This window comes from Hyla sarda, chromosome 9 (genome assembly GCF_029499605.1).
Source record: "Hyla sarda isolate aHylSar1 chromosome 9, aHylSar1.hap1, whole genome shotgun sequence".
Lineage (NCBI taxonomy): Eukaryota > Metazoa > Chordata > Amphibia > Anura > Hylidae > Hyla > Hyla sarda.
Genome location: NC_079197.1, coordinates 103,656,766 through 103,679,795, shown reverse-complemented (window position 1 = coordinate 103,679,795; position 23,030 = coordinate 103,656,766). Strand labels below are relative to the sequence as shown.

General features: G+C 44.0%; 1 protein-coding gene across 1 annotated transcript; it reads left to right on the top strand.

Annotated features, from left to right (window-relative positions):
* The first annotated feature begins 7,410 nt into the window (after positions 1 to 7,410).
* On the top strand, positions 7,411 to 21,047 carry AKAP14 (A-kinase anchoring protein 14). Its single transcript, XM_056540041.1, has 6 exons — positions 7,411 to 7,593; positions 10,323 to 10,458; positions 10,547 to 10,638; positions 12,576 to 12,755; positions 13,511 to 13,563; positions 17,288 to 21,047. Exons 1-6 carry the CDS (start codon positions 7,423 to 7,425, stop codon positions 17,370 to 17,372), a joined length of 717 nt encoding a protein of 238 aa, XP_056396016.1. The 5' UTR covers positions 7,411 to 7,422; the 3' UTR covers positions 17,373 to 21,047.
* The last annotated feature ends 1,983 nt before the right edge of the window (positions 21,048 to 23,030 follow it).

Here is a 23,030-nt window from a genome sequence, read left to right as displayed (position 1 = left end):
AAAGCAGGCTCAACCCATGATGCTGCCACCACCATGTTTGACAGTGGGGATGGTGTGTTCAGGGTGATGAGCTGTATTGCTTTTACGCCAAACATAACGTTTTGCATTGTTGCCAAAAAGGTCGATTTTGGTTTCATCTGACCAGAGCACCTTCTTCCACATGTTTGGTGTGTCTCCCAGGTGGCTTGTGGCAAACTTTAAACAACACTTTTTATGGATATCTTTAAGAAATAGCTTTCTTCTTGCCACTCTTCCATAAAGGCCAGATTTGTGCAGTATACGACTGTTGTCCTATAGACAGTCTCCCACCTCAGCTGTAGATCTCTGCAGTTCATCCAGAGTGATCATGGGCCTCTTGGCTGCATCTCTGATCAGTCTCCTTGTAGGAGCTGAAAGTTTAGAGGGACGGCCAGGTCTTCGTAGATTTGCAGTGGTCTGATACTCCTTCCATTTCAATATTATCGCTTGCACAGTGCTCCTTGGGATGTTTAAAGCTTGGTAAATCTTTTTGTATCCAAATCCGGCTTTAAACTTCTCCACAACATTATCTCGGACCTACCTGGTGTGTTCCTTGTTCTTCATGATGCTCTCTGTGCTTTAAACGGACCTCTGAGACTATCACAGTGAAGGTGCATTTATACGGAGACTTGATTACACACAGGTGGATTCTATTTATCCTCATTAGTCATTTAGGTCAACATTGGATTATTCAGAGATTCTCACTGAACTTCTGGAGAGAGTTTGCTGCACTGAAAGTAAAGGGGCTGAATAATTTTGCATGCCCAATTTTTCAGTTTTTTATTTGTTAACAAAGTTTGAAATATCCAATAAATTTTGTTCCACTTCATGATTGTGTCCCACTTGTTGTTGATTCTTCACAAAAAATTACAGTATTATATCTTTATGTTTGAAGCCTGAAATGTGGCAAAAGGTCGAAAAGTTCAAGGGGGCAGAATACTTTCACTATGCACTGTATTGATGTGATGCAAAGACCTCTAAAAGGTGGAAGGGAACAACATATGGTCCATTGTAGCCGTTGGGGGTAAAAATTTCCCTCTAATGCCCTACTCTTGCATTATAAATTCCCTTTTTGGCAAGTGTTACTCGTCCTAAAAAGGGTGGCTCCACATAGGAACCTCTCCCTATTTCCACCTACAAACACTGCCATTTCTTAGAGTTTTTAGGTGGAAATAGGGATTGGTTCCTGTGTGGGGCCGCCCTTTTTAAGACGAGTAACATTTTCCTCGAAAAGGTGGAAGGGAACAACGTATTGTCCATTGTAGCAGGAAACTCTCTCTATTTCCACCTAAAAACCCTGGGAAATGGCAGTGTTTGTAGGGGGAAATAGGGAGAGGTTCCTGTGTGGGGCCACCCTTATTAGGGCGAGTAACACTTGACAAGAAGGGAATTAATAATGAAAGAGTAATTTTTACCCCCACAGTTTACAATGGACCATAAGTTGTTCCCTTCCACCTTTTAGAGGTCTTTGCATCACATCAATACTTGGTGTTTTAGGTGGAACATGGTGCTTTTTGCACACCTTTCCTTTAGTTTGATTTGAAAAAAAATTTGGGTACATATATTTTATCCTAAGAATATTATTAAAAGTTACGCTTTACGTAATGCATATCCTCAATACTTATTGTGGTCTGATGGAGGAATGTATGTAACTGGGGAGCAGCGCCTTAAATATGTTTAGCACTATCCATATTTGTTAAGTGTTGGTGGCACCAGGGTCAATCTACTCTGATGCATCAGGCATTGGTGGGTGGAAATCCTGGCTGATCCATGCCTGATTCATCTTCACAAAAGTCAGTCTCTCCACATGTTTTGTGGACAGACAAGTTCTCCTTGGGGTTACTATGGTCCCTGCCACACTTAACACCCGCTCTGATGGCACACTACTGGCCGGGCATGACAGCTTTTCCAGGCAAACTCTGCTTGTTGCTGCCACAAATCAAGTTTGGCTGCCCAGAAGTCCAGCGGATCTTCAAGGTGTGTTGGCATGGGCATGTCAAGGTATGCCACCATCTGCTGGTTCAGGTCTACCTGCTGCTAATGAGTTGCTTCACTATGCAGGTGAAGAAAGCTACTCATCAGCGACTTTAGACTCAGGTTGCTGCTGATGGAGCTGGTACTGCTCCTGCCACACCACCCCTCCCTAGCAGCCCTGGCAGTGGAAGGTGAGCTCAGAGGGCCCCCCCAAGCCAGACCTGCGAGAAGATGGACGATGGCGCTGATAAGCATCAGCCAACTGACTACATAGGATTTCTCTGTAGTAGGTCAGTTTGTCCTCCCTCTCAGTGGGTGTAAAAAAGGCCCCCATTTTGTGCCAGTAGCGAGGGTCCAATAAGGTGAAGAGCCAGAAGTCATCCCTCTGCTGACAATTCGGCAGTCACTATGCAAGCAACTGAGCATGCATCGTGCCATTTGTGCAAGTGACTCGGAGGGACTCCCTGCCTCCATCTCCACTGCATACTGCCATGGTGTGTCTGGGTCCTCTGTCTCGCCTTCCTCATAACCCTCTAGCTCCTCTGGCTGCTCCTGCTCCTCCTCTCCTGTCAGATGACTAGAAAAGCCGCCCATTTCACGAAACCTAAACTGTGCTCCATTGTGCCCCCCTCCTCCTCCAGTTCAGCCCCCACAGGGCTCATGTGGCCATGAGATATATGCACCACGTCTCCAGTGCCTTGGCCAGCCATTGTTTCCAACACGTGTTGTAGTATATGGTAGATTGTAGAAGCAGTGGAATGATGTTGTTCATCCCGTAATCCTGGCGACTGACTAATAAGATGGCTTCCTCAAAGAGCCTGAGCAAACGGCAGGTGTCACGTATGAGCTGCCACTGGTTGACATTGAAGTTACACAGGGGAGTTCCCCTATCAGCTTGGTTCATCAAGAAATCGGTGATGACTTTTTTCTGTCCATATAGTCGGTCCAACATATGGAGGGTGGAATTCCAACGTGTGGAAACGTTGCAAATCAGACTATGTTGGGGAATACCGTTCTGACACTGCAGCTCAAGGAGGGTGTGCTTTGCGGTGTACGAGTGGCTGAAGAACATGCAAAGTTTCCTTCCCATTGTTAGGATGTCTTTCAGATGGGGGGGAACACTTCAGGAACCGCTTAACAACCAAATTGAACATGTGTGCCATGCAGGGCACATGGCTCAGGCTTCCTTGTCGCAGTGCAGACAAGATGTTCTTCCCGTTTTCGATCACCATGGTTCCCATTTCCAGTTTTCGTGGAGTAAGCCATGATTCGATTTCTTGATGAATTACTTTTAGCAGTTCCTCCCCTGTGTGACACCACCATGCCCTGCACACATGGTATGCTGAAGGGGCACTGAGACTTATCTGTGCAGAAGAGGTTTAGGACACAGTGGAGGAGGAGGAGGCGGAGTCACACACTGTCACAGGACCAATGGCCTGAGAGCATGGAGGCGGAAGTGGCGTGACCTGTCCAAGTTGCTGTTGTGTACAGTAACCCAGTGGGCCGTAAAGGACATGTATTGTCCCTGACTGTAATTACAGCTTCACACGTCGGTGCTGCCATGCACTTTGGTACACACTAACAGGCTCAAGGACTGGCCCACCTTCTCTTCCACAAAATTGAGCAGGGCTGGTACTGCCTTCTTCGCAAAAAAATTACGGCTTGGGACTCTCCACCTCGGCTCGGCACAAGCCATCAGTTCTCTGAAAGGTGCAGAGTCCACCACTTGAAAAGGGAGAAACTGCAGTGCCAGCAATACCAGCACATTCAGCTTCTGCGCCGTTGGATGAGTGTGCGCATATTGTTGTCTCTTGGACATGGCTTCGCCGATGGATTGCTGGCGGAATTACTGACTTGAAATAGGAGGAGCAGGAGCATCTGGAGCAACAGAAGATGGGTATGACACACAGCTCCCTTCGGCTGAGATGGTGGGGCCTTGGCTGGCTGAAACAAGAAGTGGCATGCCACAGGGTGATGCAGCAGGCTGGACCACCACATCGGAGCCACGGTTCTCCCAGGCCGCTTTTGCTGACGCTACATATGTTGACGCAGGGCCGTGGTGCCAACATTGGGGCCCTGGCCCCGCTTCACCTTCTGCCGACAAATCTTGCATGTGGCCATGTTAACCTCCTCTGGATGCTTGTTGAAAAACTGCCACACCGCCAAGTAGCTGATTTTCCCATGAACAGTCCGCACTGATTGACTACTACTGCCACCGTCTCCAGAAACCCCTGTTCCACTAACTCCTGGGAAGGTAGGCTGCCGGGAAGCAGGTGGTCTGCCCCGGGCATGTTTGGCTCCAGACTTTCCACTTCTGCCAACCATGCTACCAACTCGCTGCCTCAGCTGCTGCCTCACGGGCAACCTGCAACCCTCTTCTCCTGATTATGATGAAGCCCCTTCTGCACCCGGCTCCCAAGTGCGATTGGCTTCATCATCATCGAGTTATGTCTGCACGTCACTGATGTCCTCCTCAGGTTCCTCAACAGTGTCTGCTTCAGGAGCCTGAACGCTTGCAACACCACCTCCCACGCCACTCTCCTCATCACTACTTGCCCGCCGAGCGGAGGAAGCAGCGGATGTCTCCTCCACTTCTTGGCTGGGCAGTAGCTATTGACTGTTCTCTATTAGATAAACCTCACTAAATAGTGGAGCTGAACCCACAGCATAAGACACATCTGTGGGGGAGGGAACAGCATAGGACAGAGGCAATGGGAGGACAGGGACTGCTCCAAGGCCATGCCAACTAAGGGTTGTGTCTGAGGAATCCGACTGTTGACTGGGGGTTTCAGATGTCACTTTTGATGAAGTGGATGACCGTGTTAACCAATCGATGATGGCAGATGGTTGCTGGTCAAGACATGACTGTGAGCTGATACCGGGAGCTCAGGCCTCTCGCTGTGACTCCTGCTGACATTCGCGCCTAGTCTGCTGCAACCTCTGCTTGATGTATTTAGGCCTCTGCCACTTCTCTGTGCACATCCTGGCACTTCTCTGCCTGACATACTTAGTGCGTATATGAGGGGAGGACAATACGCTCCACTACACTTAAAACAGTATCAGCAGGTGTGTACTTTTGGCTGGCCTTTCACAGTAACTAGGCCCTCAAGACTTTAACAGGAACAAAATAGTACACCATTTAGGTGTACGTATGTAGTATGCACTTTTGAGGGGAGTACAATGTGCCCCACTACGCTTAAAAGAGTATTTGTCTACAACAACAGCAGGCGTGTACTTTTTGGCTGGCCTTACACAGTATCTAGGCCCTTAAGACTTTAACAGGAATAAAATGGTACACCACTTAGATGTATGTATGTGGTATGCACTTATGAGGGGAGTACGATGCGCTCCACTACGCTTAAAACAGTATTTGCCTACAACACCAGCAGGTGTGTACGTTTGGCTGGCCTTTGACAGTAACTAGGCCCTCTAGACTTTAACAGGCACAAAATGGTACACCACTTAGATGTACGTTTGTGGCATGCACTTATGAGGGGAGTACAATGCACTCCACTACGCTTAAAACAGTATTTGTCTACAACACCAGCAGGCGTGTACTTTTGGCTGGCCTTTGACAGTAACTAGACCCTTGAGACTTTAACAGGGACAAAATGGTACACCACTTAGTTGTATGCACAGGTTACACTTAATATAGGACAATACACTTTTAGTGCTCTGCTCACTAACTGGCTGACTACTATTAGCTTTTCAGTTGTTGTACACACCAGTGCTTCAGCATACAGTCGCTGTGTACTACACCCAAATTTTCACTTTCTCTCTCAATCTCACTCCCTTCCTTATCAGTGCTTCTAGGTTGGATTTGGGCTTGAGGTGAATCACTGCTGTTATACACCCACAATTGCATTTTTTCTCTCAATCTTTCTCCCTTCCCTATCTTTGCTTCTAGGCTAGATTTAGGCTTGAGGTAAATCGCTGCTGTAATACACCCGCAATTGCACTTTCTCTCTCAATCTCTCTCCCTTCCCTATCAGTGCTTATAGGCTGGATTTGGGCTTGAGGTGAATCGCTGCTGTAAAAAAGTTTTCCTGTGCAACACACTGCTCTCTGTCCCTATCTCTCTGCAATAGAACGCTGATGTGAGTGGCCGCAAGATGGCTGCCGATTATATAAGGCTGTGACTAGTGTTGCTTGCGAATATTTGCAATTCGAATTTTATGTGCGAATATCGCATATTCGCGAATATAGCACTATATATTCGAAATTACGAATATTTGCTTTTTTTTTCCCACAGTGATCATCCCTCTCTGCTTTCAGCTCGTGTGGTCTAAAGAAGGCTCTAATACTACTGTGTGAGACCACCGGGCGAATATTTGCATATGCGAATATTCGCAAATATTGATCCCTCCCTTCTGCTGCTTCTATCATGTAACACTGGTATACTTGCTATAAAGTTCATAAATTTTCACATATGCGAATTTACCCATATGCGGAAAAAACGTGAATATTACGAATATGCAAATTTAGCGAATATATGACGAATATTCGTCCATATATTCGCGAAATATCGTGAATTCGAATATGGCCTATGCCGCTCAACACTAGCTGTGACATCACAGGGGTGACTGGTTGCTGATAGGCTGCATGCTACATGTGATTCAGGGTCATCCCGCCGATCCTTGTTCGCACCTTCCCAGGATTTCTTGCCCCATGTCCTGACATGTGGATCCGCCATTTTAGATGCCCTGGAGCCTGGATCGCACTAAATGGAGTTTAATGAAGTGATTTGTGCGAAGATATTCACATTCGTTGCAAATCTAATTTTTCCTGAAACTTGTAACAAATTCGGATTCGGCAGATTCGATTCGCTCATCCCTTATAATACTAATAAAGAATAATAATAAAAAATAAAACATTGATCATTTTTATTATTGTTGTATGGTATTGGTGTATTTCAGACATTGGGGTTTATTTACTAAGAGTGGAGTGTAGGTTTCTTTGTGGGTTTTGATTTCCGACCGGTATTTTCCTAACGTTTCCCTACATTTTGCACTTTTCCCTACGTTTATCTTTTTTTTTTTACAACTGTTCTGATCTGTCGGTTTTTCCTCAGCTCATATCCACCAGATTTTCTGTGGAAACCATAGTAAATATGTTGGAATTTTCCAAAACTGTCGGGGCGACGCCCCCTTTTGTCGGGTTTTTGTCAATTTATCCCGTGGCCTTGCCCCCTTTTTGGGTTTTTCTCGTAAAACGGAAGGTTTTGTTTTTTTGTGTCGCAAGGGACGTGCGACACAATTTGGGCGCAAAACCTGACAAAAAAAGAGTTGGGATCACGTTAGTAAATAAACCCTATTTTGCATGTAAACATTTGCATAATAATAATAAGAAATGATTCTTATGATAGATGTATAGGACAAATGCAGGATCTGCTTCATGTATCAAAATGTAGCCCTGAGAAGAGACTGTTGCATGATGTCAGCATGCAGCAGACTGACTGCTCAAGGTATTGGAGACTGCAGTGTGCCTGTCATTGGTTGGTGCACACGTCTCCATAGCTACAGCTGTGTCCAAACAATCTTCTCTCAATACAAGCTCCTATGCCCAGTCGCACAACTCACAGCAAGCTTGAAGACTAACCAGGTAGGTGTTCATTATATTACCGGTTCCTCCACAGTATAACACGGAGCCATTCCTCCTAATCCTTCCTCTTATTGTATTCTAACTGAGCAGCACAAGGCGAGATAATCCTTTTACAGACCGCATTGTGATATCCTATATATGTCATATGTGTTTATTAACTCCTACCTCGCCGAATTGTCACACTGCAAGTGACGCACAGTAAGGCGACAAATTCATCTCTGCTACATCTGTATTTCGTCGCCGAAGCTAATGCTAAATGACCAAAAGCTAATGATACAAAAGAAAATAGCAATGAAATATAAGACCTGTTCGGCATAACATACATCGCATCAGTTTTTCGATCTACTGTGCAGCTATTACACTAATGATGCATCATATTTATTGCGTCAATATATTTTTTGTATACTTTTGCATACGTTAAAATAAACAATAATAAAATGATTTCTTTATTTTTAGGCTGATTTAACCAATATTGATATTTTTTGGAATTGTTTCGTGATTCCATTATTAGATTTGATTTTTCTTATTTTATGAGTAATGCAAAGATAAATGTTTTTTTTTTATTTAAAAAATAAAATAAAATAAAAAACAACCCAATATACGGTAGTTGTATTAAAAATATTGTCCAAACTACATTGGTAAGCGCAAAAGCTTGATGTACATGATAAAATAGTGTCTATTATAGTGTTTCCCAAGCAAGGTGCCTCCAGCTGTTTCAAAACTACAACTTCCAGCATGCCCGGACAGCCGAAGGCTGTCCGGGCATGCAGGAAGTTGTAGTTTTGAAACAGCTGGAGGCACCCGCTTAGGAAACACTGTTCTATAATGATGTCACATTCCTCCTCAATGTATAATAAACAATAGTAGTTTAATTAAATAATCCAGACAAAGCTTTTGCTAGACAATTGCATTAGTTGCAAAAATTCAGTGACAGACTAGGGCAGTAAACTTTGCAAGGCAATTTGGCTTGTTGAGATACCCCCTATAATCCAGCATCTGGGTCACATGCCTTGCAAACCCCCTAAGGCTGCATTCACACCACGTTTTTGCAATACAGTTCCCGTATCAGGTTTTTGTTAAAAAACGAATTCCACCAAACCGGATTAAACTCAAAACGTGTGTACAAAAATTAACCCGTATACGGTTATACACATTAAACATATACATATATATATACATATACATATTTATATATATTCATATTTAAACATATACAGTTTGAAAAATGATGTACGGTTGCATCCGTATCTTTAAGAAAAACCAAATATGTTTCTAACTTTTCACTCAATTATGAATAAAGTTGCACTTGTTTCATTGCATTCCAAGAACTGCGCATGTGCAAGACAAAAACTGTGTGGTGCAAACCAGATGGTATGTGCGTACGGTTCTATACGGTTCCCATTGACTACCATGTTAAAATAACCATATACGATTTCAATATGGTTTTTCACCCGGACCAAAAACAGTGGTCGGCTACAGTTTTGGGTACAGGAAAAATCGTATAAAACCATATAAGGCGCAAAACATACACAACCGGATGCATCGTTTGGCATAAGATTTTTAATTGCGAGTCAATGCATACGATTTTTAATACGGTGGCGAACGGTTTTCAAATTGAAAATGTATACGGGAACTGTATTGCAAAAACGTGGTGTGAATGCAGCCTAAGTCCCAAGTCACATTAGTTTATCATCTGAGCAATGGGTATGAAGTTGGGACACTGTTGCCATTGTGGTGTCCCGATACCGTATTGCATACCGTACTTTGGGTAGTGGTCCCCAAAGTCAGAGTTACTACGTTCAGGAGGGGTCCCCCAGGTGGGACAGCCCCTAGTCGCCTCTTTTGTAATGTCTAAATGTATATATTTAATATAAGGTATATAAGTATGCTTACCTTGGTAGCGTCGCAGGACCTTCGGTCATGTGACTATGTTTATTCCTCTATGGTATGTTGGAGGACCTTTGGAGGTCCTTGGGTCACATGTTTACCCATAACTCTATGTGCAGAAGATTGACACTTGTTATGGACCAGTGAGCTTTAGTCCAGCCCCTGCCCATATAAGGGAGCTGTAGCCAATGATCGCTCTCTTCGGTTGATGCTCTCATGGATGCCGGACTAGCAGGACGGATCTGCGCAACTTTCAAAGACAAGCTAGGCCAGAAACCTGCCGGCCTCAGCCTAAACTAAACTGTGAGTTAAAATCTCAATCCCCGCTAAAGCTAGCGTGATTACTGGACCAAATCTAAACCCCTAAATCCAGTGGATCAGCGCAACAATTACCTTCCTAAGCTTAATATACTCACGAGGTCCCAAACACTTGTCAAGCTCTAATAGACTTTGTCGTATGGACTGTTCCTGTTCATTATTGCCAAAAATCTTCAGTAAAAGTTCCGACAAGTTTCTGCAAATCTCCGGTTGTGGACAATTAATTATTTACTATCTCCCTATCGCTCTTGGGAAGGGTGGTGGTAGGACAAGCATACAGAGAATAGCCCTCACCCTGGCGTCACAAATAGAAAGGGTTAAGCAAGCACCCTTAGTAACCGCACAGCTACACCCCCATATACCCAACTCCCCCAGGCTATGAAACCACATTGTATGCATACTGTATGGCCAGACCATCCCTTCAGTGATGGGTACGGATCTTATAATACAACTTTATCAGATTTCATTATGGTCTTTACCTTTTATAACAAACATTTAAATACAGTCGTCTTGTTTTATTCTAGGGTAAAATGGATTCTGAGGAAATCTACATTGCCGCTCTTAAAGAAAAAGCCTGCGAGCTGGTAGAAACTGCCATGAGAAATGCCCAGGAAAGTCTGAGAAGCTTACAAAGAGTGCAAGGAGAGGAATCAGTGAATGGTACTGTCAGCATGCTTATTCCAATTGCACATAAGACAGCTATGTACAGTCATACATATATTTATATACATATGTTGTCTTGTTTTAGAGCAGGAGCATAAAGTGAAAAACATCCAATGGCTCTCTTGTGAAGACTTCAATGTGGAGCTGGGCAAGAAGCAGATTGAAGAATATGTCTTGGTAAGATCAGACAATGCAGGATATTGGGCCATGACACATATAGATTCTTTTTTGCAAAACTTCACGTATTGGTTACATTTACAGAATATAGTTTTCGATACACAAAGTTAGACATGGATGACAAATAAGACATATGGGCCGATATTTATCAGTTTTTTGTGTCTACAAAAGGCGCAAAAAAAGGCACAAGCAGGGTTTATTTGTGCCTTTTGGTTTACACATTTCTGCTGATTTTGAGTTGCAATCCACTGATTATGGAAATACACATGATATAGAAGGGTTTTATCAACTGCGCCTTTTTGTGAAAAGGCGCAAAAAAGGCGCAAAGCCACTGAAAAGTCTCTAAAACTACACCAGCCCAGACTCAGCTTAGCTTTTTGGTGTATTTGAAGAGAGAAATTACAGAAAATGTAACCTGCACAAAATTTATTAAATGCTCTGTGACCATTTAATAAATTTGGTGTTCCTACACATTACAGCACACAAAAAAAGGTGTAGAAAAATATTTACAATGATAAATGCCGGCCATGGTCTGTCATTGCTTGCCAAGATAATTTTCAGTCCTGTAAAGGAGGGATTAGCAGTGGGACCTGTGTTCTGTGTTTAGTCACTACACATATACTTCTGCTGTAGCATGTGCTCAACTACAGCTTAGTTTATAATACATTTTTTAAAGTCTGCAGACCCTTTTTTAGCATTTTGTTATTTTAAGGGTTTGTGCTTGAATTTCCAGAAGGTCCGCCATGACTGCAGCACTCTACCAATCTGGGATTTATGGCAGAGTGGCCGGAAAGAAACCTCTCTTTAGTAAAAGACACATGAAAACCCACCTAGAGTTTACAAAAAATGTACCTACAGAACTCTCAGACTGTGAGAAATGGGATAATCTGGCCTGATAAAACCAAGATCGAACTTTTGGCCTCAATACTTGCATCATGTCCGGAGAAACCCATGTATTGCTCATCACCTACTCAATACCAGTCTGACAGTGAAGCATAGTGATGGCAGAATCATGCTGCGGGGATATTTTTCAGTGGTTGAGAGGGAGGTAAAAGGAAAAAAATATCAGAGATAGTCTTAATAAAAATCTAAACCAGAGTTCTCTGGACCTCAGCCTGGTACACCTTACACTAAGACAATGACCCTAAGTACATAGCCAAGACAATACAGAAGTAGCTTAGTGACATTGCTGTGAGTTTCCTTGAGTGGCTCCACCATAGCTTTGACTTGAACTTCCTTCGACGGTTCCCACATAGTGAATTCTACATAGTGAACAATTCTACTCGGTAAAGCCAACTTTAACTTATTGGCCTCTGCTTTGTGGTCTATCAGCAGATCACAGTCTACTGTACTGTCTGACCACCACTGATCTATAGGTTTGTCTCCACTAATACATTGGCTAACTAACATTTGAGTATGTTCACATTACAAAGAGGCTACACATGTGTAGTATTCCATTGGCACACCAGTGGGCCCAAATCTTTTGAATAGACTTAGTACACTATGTTAGGGAAAACCTCCGGGTTTCCGGGACTGGAGACGTGACATCACTCCACGCCCCCTCCATTCATGTCTATGGGAGGGGCGTGATGGCCGCCACGCCCCCTCCCATAGACATGAATGGAAGGGGCGTGGCGTGACGTCACGTCCCCAGTCCCGGAAACCCGAAGGTTTCCTAAACTGGAGATTCAGCACCTGCATATAATGCGGGTGTTGCAGGGAGATCGCGGGGGCCTCAGCAGCAGGCCCCCCGCGATCAGACATCTTATCTCCTATCCTTTGGATAGGGGATAAAATGTTTTTGCCCGGAATACCCCTTTAATGCCCAAGTACCCAGTTCTTGTGAAGAATTTGGCCTATATAAATAGACAACACTATAGAAATCACCATACACTTTGTAATTGATACTTTTAATTGTTTGATTTTTTTGTAAACAGACATGGGAATTCCATGAGAGCTGGTTGTACTGTACAGATTTCCTGAGAGAAGAAGACACAGAGTTCAATAAACTGTTCCATTATAGAATGAGATGGAGCATCCCAACCTGTAGGAAACCAATTCCCAGGGCAACTGCTTGCGTCTACTTCACCATAAAGATCTCCAAAATCAAACCTCCGGTAAGTATGGGTACTACTACTACTAAATAAACCAGGTTTGTGACAAGACAATAGGCTAAGTGCTTTTATTTAGGTCACAGTAAATAAAATTTAATTTATGGGTATAACTAGTGTGTAACAATGCCTTTCGATGAGTACCGTTCATATCGTGCAGCATTAACCTCTAGTGTCAGTCCAGAGCAGCATTCATGATAAACAGTTCATAACTATATTGGCACTATATAATACTGTTTATCTTCAAATGGTAGTGAATACTGTAGTTTTGAGTATACTTATTCTGTGAAAATATTGTCGTAAGAGAAGTTCCATTCCAATATTTGTAATGTGGCCCTTTGATTCCAAGCTACACTACTGATCAAGAATGCAGCTGTGGGTTAGAAAACACTATGTAATTCAGAATTAGGACAATATATATATATATATATATATATATATATATATATATAACAAAATACTTGCAAATTTACTAAAATCTTTAATTTCCACAGCTGCCATCTTCATCCAATTTCTGAAATAAAACCAAATACAATGTTACTTTTAGGGTACATTCACACGTACGGGATCCTGTGCAGATTTGATGCGCAGGATTTGTAACTGCAGATTAGAAGCGGGGCTCAGTCATTTAGTTTCCATTGAAATCTGAAGCAGAAAATCCTGCGCATCAAATCTGCATACGTGTGAACGTACCCTTAAACACCTTTCCAAGATTGTGATTTCTTTAGTAACTGACAAACTGACTTTGCTTTGTTTTCCAGACTTTACCAGTTGAAGTTTTCTTTGTCTTTGAATCCAACCGACTTGTTCACAGGTAATTATCAAGTTTTTCTATTTCCGTGCGGAATTTGCACATGTATAACATTCACAAGACTTGTTTTAAAGCATTATACCTATTGTAGACATCTATGGAATATCCACATAAGATGTAGATTTACCATAAATGTCTAGGTAAATGGACTTCCAAGGTGCGGTGTTTTTTTTGCGGCGCTGACTCCATTTAAATGGAAGTCCATTTATCTCTGTCTACTTGGCTGGGAGGCTGCAGACCGGGCTCTAACGATCCATATACACTGTTCATTGTTGTGTGTGAGCTCACACAACCACCTGGGGTAAGAGGCTCTAATAAGAATCCCTTTGCCATTACACACCCAGTCGGTTTTACGCTATGGAGCGCTTTCTTTTGTATTTTTAATAAATGTCTAGGTGTCTAGGAGAAGGATATGCAAAGCAGCTCTCTGACTCAACCTTTCGGGGGTGTCTTTCCCTTCAATTCAGTGTTGGATCCTGATAAGGAGCCTTAGAACATGACTGGGGACTTAAATCAAGCCAGGCAACTCACCAGGAGGAAAGCATACCGATTTGTAGACAGCTGTCCTGGGGTTATTGCACCTTATTTGTACAGAGCAGAGATCTAGCTGGCTGCAGTGAGGCTTATTGTTGTGGGACAAAAAGGATAAAGTTTCTGCATGAGGAGAGCGTCATATAGATGTGTAAAGATATATAGGCCATTCAAGATCCACTGACAATTCTGGGAAGAAGGATATACAAAGCACCTCTGGGTAACCTCATCCTTCTGTAGCAGTGTCTAGCTTGGCTTAAAGTGCTGTAGAAGAATTTTGGCATCATGCAGATATGTCAAAAGGTTTCTTTGGTTGGGGTCTCAGTACTGAGGTCACCACTGATCTCTAGATAAAGCCAGGTGAAGTGCACAGCAGGGTGCTTCACTCACTGGCTTGGCACTCACTCCGACTCATTGTAGGGAAAAAGGCTTAAAGGGGTATTCCAGGCAAAAACTTTTTTATATATATCAACTGGCTCCGGAAAGTTTAACAGATTTGTAAATTACTTCTATTAAAAAATCTTAATCCTTCCAATAGTTATTAGCTTCTGAAGTTGAGTTGTTGTTTTCTGTCTAACTGCTCAATGATGATGTCACGTCCCGAGAGCTGTGCATGATGGGAGAATATCCCCACAGGAACTGCACAGCTCCCGGGACGTGACATCATCATTGAGCAGTTAGACAGAAAACAACAACTCAACTTCAGAAGCTAATAACTATTGGAAGGATTAAGATTTTTTAATAGAAGTAATTTACAAATCTGTTTAACTTTCCGGAGCCAGTTGATATATAAAAAAAAAAGAGTTTTGCCCTGGAATACCCCTTTAATAGACTCCACTTCCGCAAATGCACCCATCTATCTCGAAAGATTGTTGGGGTTCTCAACCTTGGGACCCCAACCATTCAAAATGTTTGACGTGTCTGCATGACATGGAGTATCATGGTACATACATCTAACATACACTGCAAATGCATTGTGAACATGGCCTTAGCTGGCCATAGCTGTTCAGGTTCTGGTTTTCTAAGTGTGCCTTCACGTATGTCTGATGATCTGAAGTAGTTACCTTTTGGTGTAGTTGTGGCAGATCCAAAAATGTTGACTGTGTTTTTGATATGACTAGTTGACAGGTCTGGTTGGAAGTTCTGATTGAACCTATGGAGCACCAAGGGAGATGTTGGGTACAACACATCTAACTTTTTGCATCTGATGTGGGTTCAGGTTTCTGGATATGTGAACGCACCGTTAAATGCATGTAAATAATTACACACTAAGCACCATTCTGCTTGTTTATTTGTTTTAGGTGTGCCTGTCAAAAAGAAACAATTTTTGACATGTTCTATGGCAGAGCTTTCCAAACAGTGTGTCATGGCACATTTCTATGTTGGCTGCAGTATGTAGGTGTATCAAGCAAAAATCAGCAAACCAACTTGCATGTAGTTTATGGCTTCTTCTGTCAAATTTGTGTATGTATACCAGGGTTGAGAGACCATACAGGTGAAGTGCATACACAGTGGGGTTTATTTACTAAGAGTGGAGTGTACTCTTTGTGGATTTCGATTCCCAACAGGTATTTTCCCAAGGTACCGTATATACTCGAGTATAAGCCGACCCGAATATAAGCCGAGGCACCTAATTTCACCCCAAAAACCCAGGAAAAGTTATTGACTCGACTATAAGCCTAGGGTGGGAATTACATCATACCCCATGTAATCATCCAGACCCCCGTCATTAACACCCTCATCATCATCACCCTGTCATCATCCCCCCTTCATCATCACCGCCTGTCATCATCACCCCTTCATCATCACCGCCTGTCATCATCACCCCTTCATCATCACCGCCTGTCGTCATCATCCCCCCTTCATCATCACCGCCTGTCATCATCACCCCTTCATCATCACCGCCTGTCGTCATCATCCCCCCTTCATCATCACCGCCTGTCTTCATCCCCCCTTCATCATTACCCAGTCATCATCCCCCCCTTCATCATCCCCCCCTTCATCATCATCCCCTTGTCATCATCCCACACCCCCCCTTCATCATCACCGCCTGTCATCATCCAACACCCCCCTTCATCATCACCGCCTGTCATCATCCCCCTGTCATCATCCCACACCCCCTTCATTATCACCGCCTGTCATCATCCCCCTGTCATCATCCAACACCCCCTTCATCATCACCGCCTGTCATCATCCCCCTGTCATCATCCCACACCTCCTTCATCATCACCGCCTGTCATCATCCCACACCCCCCCCCCCTTCATTATCACCGCCTGTCAATGTCGCAGTGGTCTTCAACCTGCGGACCTCCAGATGTTTCAAAACTTCAACTCCCAGCATCCCCGGACAGCCTTCAGCTGTCCGGGCATGCTGGGAGTTGTAGTTTTGAAACATCTGGAGGTCTGCAGGTTGAAGACCACTGCCGGGCCTTCGTCATCATCCAGACCCCTCCCCCTTTAGTTTTGTACTCACCTCCTCTCGGCGGGAAGGAAGGGTGAGCTGGTCGGGGCCATCTGTGCAGCAGGGACCGAACGGTGGGGAGGGATAGTCGTTCCAGGCTGTCCATCTTCACCGGGGGGGGCCTCTTCTCCGCGCTTCGGGCCCGGAAAATGACGTTGCCTTGACGACGACGCACAGGGACGTTGCGCATGAACGTCCCTGTGCGTCATCGTCAAGGCAACGTAACTATTCCGGGGCCGGGCCCGAAGCGCGGAGAAGAGGCCCCCCCCGGTGAAAATGGACAGCCTGGAACGACTATCCCTCCCAACCGGACGGTCCCTGCAGCACAGATGGCCCGGACCAGCTCACCCTTCCTTCCCGCATCTGGGAATGCTGGGAGTTGTAGTTTTGAAACATCTGGAGGTCCGCAGGTTGAAGACCACTGAGGGCAGAGAGTTCACTCGAGTATAAGCCGAGGGGGAAAAACTCGGCTTATACTCGAGTATATACGGTATTTACTAAGGTTTCCCTACATTATGCACTTTTCCCTACGTTTTTTTTTTTTTACAACTGTTCTGATCTGTTGGGTTTTTCCCAGCTTAGGCCGTGTCATGTGACAGAAGCATGCACAGCGGTTGTAGTTTGAACATTCAGACCCTAACCAATCAAAGCTTTTGAAAGTTTTTTTGTATCAACATATAAAAATGTTTTCTGTAATGACAGTGCCCATGTAAACTTTTGCTTTACTGTCTACAGGCCCGGGGAGACAAGATTCAGGGAAAAGTGGCTGAAGGACATCATTGAAAGCAAGCTGATAATGATGAACAGCATCACATTCTAGTCTATTGCACCCGTCTCAGTAAACACTTCCATGCCAAAGCGTTCACTTTGTATAAAACAGATTTAAGAAAGGTTGGAACCAAAAAGAATATGTTAGGGAATCACATGGATTTAAAAGGTTTTAATGTTTATTTAGAATTTGTTGCAACCAAAGAAAGTGATTTGGATAACAATATTATATAAAGGATTTAAATAGGACCTTACAGTGTAGGAACAAATCATACTGAAAGCTGTCAGATTTAGGCTAAAGCCACCAAGCGATTTTGATCCTGCCACATAAAGTTACACAAATATTTGGGATTTGTCTCAGATGTGCTGTTACATTGAAATTGTCTATTTTATTTCATAGCCGTTCAAACTATAATTTGTTATGTGCAAAATCAGTGTTGTGTACGAGGTAAAATAATCTTACGAAAGTAGGGTTGTGTTCACATCATGATTTCTGAACACAGTTGGCTGGGATGTGCTGGAAAAATACTTGGAACAAATGATAAACATAGGCATCATTTTTGGCCTTCTTTCTTTTTTAACCGTAACTCAGCAGTCTGCATTACCAGTCTCCAATAAAGTCAGTTGGAGCAAAACGTGGATAATGCTCAGTATACATCTTATTTAACATTGTGGCCAGTGGCTGACATATACCACTGTATGGCTATACCTCCACGTGTATGGAAATATACTCCCTTCATATATCTGGCATATAGCTAAGACGAGGGATGGACAGACCCTTAGCAGTAAAACTAGTAATGTATTAACCAGAATGTCATTTTCAAACTCACCAGAAACAGCTATAAAGGATTCATTGCTGTCATGTAATTAAAGGGACACTGTCCCATAAGTAAATATTGGGCCTCACCCTTCATCACTGTCTCTGTGGAGAGGCATTCTTGTTACCATAGCATCCAGCTTTATATTTTTCCCTATACTTTTGTCTCACATGTAAATACAATCTTATATTAGTGCAGTGTTAAAGCACTGCAGATCTTGGGGGGGGGCAAAGGAGGGCAGTATTGCAATTCCCCAAGTTCGGAGACTCTAGATCTAGGGATATGTAGTCTCTATCAGTTGTCTGTTGTGAATTAGATAAACCTTGCATTGTAATCCATACAGAGACTCTTGTGTTTTCTGTTAAAAGGTCTTTAGATGAAAATCCCAGTCCATGTGTAGGAGTTAAAGGGGTACTCCGGTGGAAAACATTTTTTTTAACCCCTTAAGGCCGCCGCCCATTTGGGCCTTAACCCCTTAAGGACCAGGGGGTTTTCCGTTTTTGCACTTTCGTTTTTTTCCTCCTTACCTTTAAAAAATCATAACCCTTTCAATTTTGCACCTAAAAATCCATATGATGGCTTATTTTTGGCGCCACCAATTCTACTTTGTAATGACGTCAGTCATTTTACCCAAAAATCTACAGCAAAACGGAAAGAAAAATCATTGTGAGACAAAATTGGGGAAAAAAACGCAGTTTTTTAAGTTTTGGGGGCTTCTGTTTCTAGGCAGTACATTTTTCGGTAAAAATGACACATTCTCTTTATTCTGTAGGTCCACACGATTAAAATGATACCCTACTTATATAGGTTTGATTTTGTCGTACTTCTGAAAAAAATCATAACTACATGCTGGAAAATGTATATGTTTAAAATTGTCATCTTCTGACCCCTATAATTTTTTTTATTTTACTGCGTATGGGTCAGTATGAGGGCTAATTTTTTGCGCCGTGATCTGAAGGTTTTAGCAGTTCCCTTTTTGTATTGATCGGATCACTTTTTATTCATTTTTTCATGATATAAAAAGTGACCAAAAATACACTATTTTGGACTTTGGAATTATTTTGCATGTATGCCATTGACCGTGCGGTTTAATTAACAATATAATTTCATACTTCGGACATTTCCGCATGCGGCGATACCACATGTTTATTTTCATTTACAGGGTTTTTTTTATGGGAAAAGGGGGGTGATTCAAACTTTTAATAGGGGAGGGGTTAAATGATTTTTATTCACTTTTTTTTTACTTTTTTTTTGCAGTGTTATAGCTCCCATAGGGACCTATAAGGGTGGTTTCACACCACGTTTTGTACTTACGGTTCCCGTATACAGCTGGGAGGAGGGGGGGGGGAAGGGGCTTAATCGCGGTGCCCGCACTCAGCCGTAGGGGAACCGTATTTAATGCATGTCTATGAGCCGACCGGAGTGAACTGCAGCCTCCGGTCTGAGTGTGGGCGCCGCGATTAAGCCCCCCGCCACCTCTCAGCCGTATACGGGAACCGTAAGTACAAAACGTGGTGGGAAAGCACCCTTACACTGCACACACTAATCTTTTACATTGATCACTGGTTTCTCATAGGAAACCAGTGATCGATGATTCTGCCACTTGACTGCTTATGCCTGGATCTCAGGCACTGAGCAGTAATTCGGCGATCGGACACCAGGAGGCAAGGTAGGAGACCCTCCTCGTGTCTAACAGCTGTTCGGGATGCCGTGATTTCGCCAAACAGCTCCCTGAGCTAACCGGCATGGTTTCACTTTCACTTTAGACGCAGCGTTCAACTTTGAACGCCGCGTCTAAAGGGTTAATAGCGTGCGGCACCGCAGTCAATTAGCCACGGGTCAACGGCCGGGCCCGACCCGCTATGACGTGGCCCCGCGTTATAGAAAGGGAAAGGACTCAGGATGTACCGTTACGTCCTTGGTCCTTAAGGGGTTAAGGACGCAGACAATTTAATTTTAACGTTTTCATTTTTTCCTCCTCGCCTTCAAAAAATCATAACTCTTTTATATTTTCATCCACAGACTAGTATGAGGGCTTGTTTTTGCGTGACCAGTTGTCCGTTGTAATGCCATCACTCATTTTACCATTAAATGTATGGCGCAACCAAAAAAATACTATTTGTGTGGTGAAATTAAAAAGAAAACCGCAATTTAGTTAATTTTGGAATTTTTTTTTTTCACGACGTACAATTTACGGTAAAAATTACATGTGTTCTTTATTCTTTGGGTCAATACGATTAAAATGATACCCATGATAATACACTTTTCTATTACTGTTGCGCTTAAAAAAAATGCAAACTTTTTAACCAAATTAGTACGTTTATAATCCCCCTATTTTGAAGACCTACAGCTTTTTCATTTTTCCATATAAGTGGCGGTATGAGGGCTCATTTTTTGCGCCATGATCTGCACTTTTTATTTATACCATATTTGCTTATATAGAACTTTTAATCAATCTTTTATACATTTTTTGGGGAATAAAATGTTATAAAAAAGCATCTATTTTGGACTTTTTTTTAATTTTTACGTTCACGCCGTTCACCGTACGGTATCATTAACATTTTATTTTAATAGTTCAGATATTTACGCACGCAGCGACACCAACTATGTATATACAGTGGTCCCTCAACATACGATGGTAATTCGTTCTAAACGACCCATCGTTTGTCGAATCCATCATATGTTGAGGGATTCGTGCAATGTAAAAAGTGCATTTAATACTCACCTGTCCCCGCCGCTCCGGACCACGTCCTCACCACTCCCGATGCTGTCCCAGGGGCTCCTGATGCTGTCCCGCTGCTCCGGCATCTTCTTCGGGATCCTCCGGCTTCTTCCGCATCTTCTGCAGGGTCCGGGCCTCGCTTTCTGGTGACGTTATTATGCTGCTGCACTGGCACGGCGTGCGTAGCGACGTAATAACGATGCCGGAAAGCGAGGCCCAGACCCCGAAGAAGAAGCAGAAGACGCCAGAGGATCGCGAAGTGGACCCGGAGCAGCGGGGATAGGTAAGTGAACCTGTCCGGGATGCTTAAACTGCTATCCGACAGCAGCTTAAGCATTTTGCGCTGTCGGATAGCAGTTAATGCGATGGCCCCGACATATAAAAGCATCGTATGTTGATGATGACATCGACATGCAATGGCCTCTGAGAGGCCATCTTATGTCGATTTGATCATATGTCGGGGCAATCGCGTGTCGGGGAGTTACTGTAAAATATTTTTTTTAACACTTTTGGGGGGTGAAATAGGGAAAATGGGACAATTTACGTTTTAATTGGGGAGGGTTTTTTTCACATTTTTTTTACTTAATTTTTTTTACTTTTATTTTTACACATTAATAGTCCCCATAGGGGACTATTTATAGCAATCTCTCGATTGCTAATACTGTTCAGTGCTATGTATAGGACACAGCACCAATCAGCATTATTGGTCATCTTCTGCTCTGGTCTGCGGGAAGGCAGATCAAAGCAGAAGACGCCGGGAAGGCAGTGGAGCCAGGTGAGGGGACCTCCGTCTGCCGTGCTGGATGATCGGATCTCCACAGCAGCGCTGCGGGCGATCCGATCATCAATTTTAGTGACCGCAATTCTGCAGATGCCGTGATTTGTATTGATCACGGCATCTGAGGGGTTAATGGTGTCCGCCATTACGGGCGGGTCCCTGGCTGCAGCAGCCGGGACCTGCCACGCATGATCCGGGCATCGCTCCGATGCTCGCGGTTATGCTTAGGACGTAAATGTACGTCCTGGTGCGTTAAAGGGGTATTCCAGGCCAAAACTTTTTTTTATATATCAACTGGCTCTGGAAAGTTAAACAGATTTGTAAATTACTTCTATAAAAAAAAAATCTTAATCCTTCCAATAGTTATTAGCTTCTGAAGTTGAGTTGTTGTTTTCTGTCTAACTGCTCTCTGATGACTCATGTCACGACGGGAGCTGTGCAGTTCCTATGGGGATATTTTCCCATCATGCACAGCTCCCGGGACGTGACATCATCATTGAGCAGTTAGACAGAAAACTTCAGAAGCTAATAACTATTGGAAGGATTAAGATTTCTTTGTTACGCCAAGCGCTCCGGGTCCCCGCTCCTCCCCGGAGCGCTCGCTACACTCTCCTCACTGCAGCGCTCCGGTCAGATCCACTGACCCGGGGCGCTGCGATACCGCCTCCAGCCGGGATGCGATTCGCGATGCGGGTAGCGCCCGCTCGCGATGCGCACCCCGGCTCCCGTACCTGACTCGCTCTCCGTCAGTCCTGTCCCGGCGCGCGCGGCCCCGCTCCCTAGGGCGCGCGCGCGCCGGGTCTTTGCGATTTAAAGGGCCACTGCGCCGCTGATTGGCGCAGTGGTTCCAATTAGTGTTATCACCTGTGCACTTCCCTATATCACCTCACTTCCCCTGCACTTCCTTGCCGGATCTTGTTGCCATCGTGCCAGTGAAAGCGTTTCCTTGTATGTTCCTAGCCTGTGTTCCAGACCTCCTGCCGTTGCCCCTGACTACGATCCTTGCTGCCTGCCCCGACCTTCTGCTACGTCCGACCTTGCTTCTGTCTACTCCCTTGTACCGCGCCTATCTTCAGCAGCCAGAGAGGTGAGCCGTTGCTAGTGGATACGACCTGGTCACTACCGCCGCAGCAAGACCATCCCGCTTTGCGGCGGGCTCTGGTGAAAACCAGTAGTGACTTAGAACCGGTCCACTAGCACGGTCCTCGCCATCCCTCTCTGGCACAGAGGATCCACTTCCTGCCAGCCGGCATCGTGACAGTAGATCCGGCCATGGATCCCGCTGAAGTTCCTCTGCCAGTTGTCGCTGACCTCACCACGGTGGTCGCCCAGCAGTCGCAACAGATAGCGCAACAAGGCCAACAGCTGTCTCAACTGACCGTTATGCTTCAG

Bases quoted from the DNA above. Each gene is read 5' to 3' on its own strand.
- AKAP14 (XM_056540041.1), top strand. From the start codon at position 7,423: ATGATGTCAGCATGCAGCAGACTGACTGCTCAAGGTATTGGAGACTGC. The intron at 7,594-10,322 runs GTAGGTGTTCAT...GTTTTATTCTAG, and splicing joins CAAGCTTGAAGACTAACCAG to GGTAAAATGGATTCTGAGGA. The intron at 10,639-12,575 runs GTAAGATCAGAC...TTTTGTAAACAG, and splicing joins AGATTGAAGAATATGTCTTG to ACATGGGAATTCCATGAGAG.